Genomic DNA, 6,000 nt, shown 5'->3' with positions numbered 1-6,000 from the left:
AATATGATGGTTGTATAACAATACATTTATATGACATGTATACTATGTGTGTAAGGAAATGATGGTGGGCGGGTGTCAACTGATTTTAGTAATTTGGATACACATGGTAAATTTACTGTAGCCGCCACAAGCGCAAGTGCAACGGCAGAACTAAAACTGCGCTTAATTGCATTGCATATTATTAATGCGATTGCGATGTACAGCGGTGGCGGATTTAAATAACCGTCGCACATTCGCCGATATCTGCATATTTGTGTACAATGTATATTGATATATCTAGGTCCAAACAACAATAGTATAATACTTATTGGCTATTATGTATTTATATATTTTATTTAAAAGTAATTTATTGTTACCTACGTAAATTGTAAATCTATATCTATATATATAAAAATAAGTGTACATTTTGAATACATTTTATAACTCAAGATCCCCCAAACCGATAAAAATTCCAGAACATATTAAGATTGATCATTGATATGTAGATGGTTTCTGTGAAGTGTGTACGCTGTGGGATAAGTGGTTCCGGAGTTATGGCCTCTTAACACACCTGGTGACATGACCAAAAACAACAACAACGTCTATATACAATTATTTTAGATTCTGAGCGATGCGATGAATGTATTGATTTTACAATGATGTGTGTTTTTTTTTTATTTTTTATTTTTGTGTCTGCATCACTCATCACCTTTTATGACAGTAAAAGTGCTTGGATTTTCCTCAACAGTAACTTTTCTAATAGGAAAGTGAATCTAGTTAGTACTTTGGGGGGTCAAAATTTCCCAGTAGTTTTCAAAAGCGACGTGAAAAACAAAAGAAAAATTAATAAAAAACGGGAATTTTTTCGCAAAATCTGTTTTTGAAGGCAGATGAAAAAAATTAAAAATCTTTAGTCACAGTTTTTATTTATAAGCATTTAAAGTTCAAATTTTGACAAAATACGGAAAAATCACAAAAATCAGCAAATTATTTTGAGTTGTGATTTCATAAAAATTTTTCTTTTTAAATCTAAGATTTAAAAATGGAATATAAGATCACTCATAAGCTTGTCTACCTTTATCAAAAAAAAAATGTCTACAAGAAATTTAAATTAAATTTTTATGAGCGTCTAAAATGTATATTTTTACAACAATTGATATTCACTCGATTTCTCATTGAACAATTTTCTTATTTTATTGTAATTAAAAAACAAATGACTGTAGATACTTGAAAATTTCACTGAATATTTATATTAGCATTTTCTATACACCATACAATTTTGAAAATATTTTGACTCGTTTTGAGCTGTTGACGGACATTGTCAGTTTTCAATTTTTTTAGTTTTTTTTTCTATAAATATCAATACAATTTTATTTGTTGGATAAAAAAGCGTGAAAATTTAATATAACGCTCCTAATATATCGTTCTAATAGCAGTTGAAAAATATTAAAAATACATAGGCACAATTTTTTTTTATAAGCATTTAAAGTTCAAATTTTGACAACATTTATCAAATTTATAATTTATTAATTATTTTGTAGCTAAAAATGTATAAAATGTTTAACTGTTATGGCTAAGGATTTAAAATTTAAAACAAGGCTCCGCGTAAGTAGGTTATATATAAATTACTTTATTCACAATAATATCATCAAATATACTTGGTAATATCATAGGCTGACTGACCGTTTTCGCTCAGAATCGTTTTTCTTATACAATGATATTATATCATTGAATTCAAATTTAACACCATCCATTACAGTGACCCACTTGAAACCTACTGAACAGCAGAGCGACATCCACTTATCCACCTTTTTATCTTATATTATAGTATTATTTTACTATTATCAACAAGGTTTGTTAAAGTTTTAAAATTTTAAATAATATGTTATTCTTATTAACAATAAGGTTTGTTAAAATAATTTTATATTAGTTATTTTCGAGACTTAAAAAATAATTACATATGAGTTTTGTTACATAAAGTTGTTTTATTAATATAAATAACTATATTTAAAAGTTATTCAATGTATTTATACCCAATTGGAAATTAACAACAGGCACTGTACCGCGCCAGTACTGATTTATACTGGCGCGCTACTGGTAGACAGTACTGGCACCAGTACTGGTATTTGTCTGGGATGATAACGCTTTTCTGTACTGGCATTACAGTACTTACCCAGTACTGATATTACAGTACGTATTCAGTACTAATATCACAGTACTTGCCCAATAATGGCATTACAGTACTTACCTAGTACTGATATTACAGTACGTATTCAGTACTAATATCACAGTACTTGCCCAATACTGGCTTTACAGTACTTACCCAGTACTGATATTACAGTACTTGCCCAATACTAGTTTCCCAATACTCGTTCGGTACTGGCACTTGGGTACTTGCTAAGTACTGGTTTTCAGTAAAGACTACTGCTTAATATTATTGACATGCTACTGGCACATATATTGGATTAATGGATTATATATATATTATCTAAGTACTTGCCCAGTAGGTAGGTACTGGCAATCAGTGAAGGTACTGTACTACCCAATTTTACTAGCAGCTAGTACTAGTGTCTGTATACCTGTATATATCAGGAAGTATTACATAATTATGCTTTATTCAGCCAGGTCTCCAACATTATTCTTTAATATTATTTGATTTGATACTGAATAGTACTACCAATTATAAGTTACATTTAATGCTATATAATATAATAAAATACATTTACATGCTTAAGACATGGTTATGAAATAGGATGAAAATAATTGGAATAAATATAATAAAATATAGACTAGCTAATTATTACACACTGACAATGGTGTCGAAGCAATCATACATCATATTTTTGTTATCTGTGAAATATTTATTTAATAGACTGATATAATTTTTAATTAAAACAAAATGTTATTTTATACATTGTTAATCAAATGTCACAATGTTTTTGCTTTTATTTATAATTCTTTCTCTTTTCCCACCTTCTCTATCCTTGGCACCAGAGAACCATCTACTTAAATCATTGGACATTTCTTTTTCCTTAATGTCCGGATACTTGCTGGTAAGGACATCTGAAATATTAAACATACAATATATACTTTTTTTTAAACCAGATTTTTGATTACTAGAATATTAGTAAATAGTTTTAATTTTACATTTCAGAGCAGAATATTATTTGTATTATTTGATGTATACTAAAAAATGTACATACTAGTAGTTAATTAGTTATAAATATTGAAATATTTCATAAATCAAAATACTGCAATTCTGCTTCAGAATATGAAATTAAAATTTTTTGCTGTTATTCCAAAAAGTTAAAAATTAATAAAAATACAAATAATAAATATAGTTTTAACAAAAAAAAAAAAAAATGTAATTGAAATGTTGTAAGATAAATATTTTCAAAAACGTTAATAGTTTTTGAAATATGGAGTTAGTGTTTAACGTATAGTGTTACGTTAAATGAATTAATGGGTATATTATAATTGTATAATAAGTTATTTATATTATTAATTACTGTTACCACAACACCAATGACCATTATTTGGTTTAAATAGTAAGTTAAACCTTAAAACAGTTAAGTTATTAATTTTGAAAAACTATACCTATACATTTTTTTTAAACTAGATTAATAATTACTTGAATATGAATAAATAGTTTTATCTGATTAAACTTTATTATATATACCTTTTAAATATTTGTATGTTGTTGTCCCAGAAAAATTTAGTTTTTTAATTCCGTTTGTTTCTCTTCCAAAAGCACTATATTTTAATTGTATATCTTTAGATATTATTAATGTAATAACTCTTAGACTTTGACTAATTTTTGTTGTACCGTTTACATGAAGCACCATAAAGCATTTCTAAAATATAATTATACAATAGGTAAATAATAAAAAAAAACTTTAAATGTAACAGTACAGGTTCAAAATTGCTCACCATTTTCTTCATCAACTCTACATCAACTTTTAATTGTTTATCAAAATGTAGAAAATCTTCTAATGTTGTTTTTGGTAAATCAATCATTATGTCTTCTTTCATAATAGTTTCAATGTCTGTGTTACTTTTTGTAGTGGCTATTAATGATCGTGTTATTTTTGCTTCTTGTTGTACTCTGTACTCAATACTTCTTTTCATACTGTCAAGATCAAATTTTGATAGTTGGTTAACATTGTCTGAAATAGAAAGAATTATTTTTTTAACTGATGTCACAGTTTGAATTGTTTTCAAGTGTTATATGCAGGCTAAATGATATGTTTGATTTATCCCCCTATGTATTAGTAAATGTTATTAAAGTATTCAATCATACCTGCGCGACCACATGTTGGACAATATTTTCCAACTGGTGTTGCTTTGTCTATAAAATAAAATGAACAAGTTAAACTTTAAAAATAATTACATTCTTTGCTTTACTCAGAATTTGAAGTTGTTATAATTTAACAGAAAATTAAGGATGAAAGTTTTATTATGATAAAACATTCTATAATGTAAGTCTTACATTTCTTGTGATTTTGTTTTGAAGATAAAATCATATTTTTCTTCTTTCTTTTAGAAACTTCTGATGTTTGAGGTATCCAAACATGATCATCTATTATTGACATAAATTCATAAGTATTTTTCTACATAGAAATTATACATATTATTCATAAAATCGGTACACAGTTTAAATTAATTACCATTCATATCATTTTCCGGTGCTACTATTGTATCATTTTTTGTTCTAGAAAAAGCAATGTTTTTTACAGCTTTGTTCTTATCATTTGGCTTCTTTTGCTTGGAAATTGTAGTAGATGAATTAGAAGATATTGAATTTTCGGACTGCATCTCATTGTCATCTATTTTAGAATTATTATAACATAACCTTATTAAGTATGTACACAATTTAAATGAATTACCGTTTATAGCACTTTCTAGTACAACTAGAGAATCATTTTTTGTTCTAGAAAAAGCAATGTTTTTTACACTTTTGTTATTATTATTTGGCTTTTTTTGCTTGGAAATTGTAGTAGATGAATCAGACGATGTCGAATTTTCAGACTGCATATTATCATCATCTAAACATAATTATTGCAATATAAATTAGTTATTTATGTCTATACATAATTATTGAAAGGTCAGTTACCATTATTTTTTTTTTCTACAATATCAAAGGAAGGAATATCTTTAAGATATTTTTTCAGCTCATTTCCACTTAAATTAATAATATCATCACCTTCTTCAGAACTATCTTTCTCCTCGGCATTGCTACTAAGGATAACTTTGTTTGAGAAAGCTCTATGCATTCTTCTAAGCCCTTGTTCATAATTTTCTGAAAGAAAAAACCATATAAGAGATAAAATTGTTCATGATAATTGAAATACATTGTTATTGAAAAACATAAAATATATATAATAAAATCTTTATATTACATTTTAAGTGCTAAAAAGAGCATAGTAATAAATTGTTCGAAAATATATGTAAATGTAAAATAAATAGAAAGAATATTAAAAATTATAATTTAATACTAACGAACTTCTTTGATTACATGTATTTTATATCCTTTCCATGAAGTTTCATGAGCAGATGAAACTTTACTCATTACATCAACTTTATGGTAACTTTCTTTTGTTGGGTATTTACAATATAAAATTTTGTTTTCAATGTAGGTCCAAGATATTGGTACCAGATCAACGCTTGCTTTACCATGTTTAGTTTCTTCATTAAATTGAATAACTACATGAGTTGTATCTTTCTGATACTCCATATTACCTATTATAAAAATAATGTTATATCAATTAAAAATTAAAATATCACAGATATTGAAGATCATAAAATAAAAATAAACAGTAGAAATTATTTAATACAGTTATTTTAATAGAAGTAAGTAAATATAATTTTTACAAAATATAATATTTATGAACTATCAAGATAAGTGACTACAAAACTGCGACTGCCATTTTCAAAGAATACACATTTTCTATAAACATTTTCTAAAGAAATAATTTTTTCCCTTCTAGATAATTTTCCCAATTTTATGATTCCAACTTCTGT

At 26.3% G+C, this 6,000-nt stretch overlaps 1 protein-coding gene across 1 annotated transcript; it reads right to left on the bottom strand.

Annotated features, from left to right (window-relative positions):
- Positions 1-5,084: 5,084 nt before the first annotated feature.
- LOC132934495 (uncharacterized) lies at positions 5,085-5,713 on the bottom strand. The gene is made up of 2 exons (XM_061000802.1): positions 5,479-5,713; positions 5,085-5,278 (listed from the first exon to the last, which is right to left on the bottom strand). Exons 1-2 carry the CDS (start codon positions 5,711-5,713, stop codon positions 5,085-5,087), a joined length of 429 nt encoding a protein of 142 aa, XP_060856785.1.
- Positions 5,714-6,000: the final 287 nt, after the last annotated feature.

Source organism: Metopolophium dirhodum, chromosome 1 (assembly GCF_019925205.1).
Source record: "Metopolophium dirhodum isolate CAU chromosome 1, ASM1992520v1, whole genome shotgun sequence".
Lineage (NCBI taxonomy): Eukaryota > Metazoa > Arthropoda > Insecta > Hemiptera > Aphididae > Metopolophium > Metopolophium dirhodum.
Note: the sequence above shows the minus strand (reverse complement) of the source record. Positions and strands in the feature narration are given on the sequence as shown.

Coding starts and splice junctions, on each gene's coding strand:
- LOC132934495 (XM_061000802.1), bottom strand. CDS start 5,713: ATGGAGTATCAGAAAGATACAACTCATGTAGTTATTCAATTTAATGAA. Junction 5,279..5,478: donor ACATGTAATCAAAGAAGTTC/GTTAGTATTAAA, acceptor TTTTTCTTTCAG/AAAATTATGAACAAGGGCTT.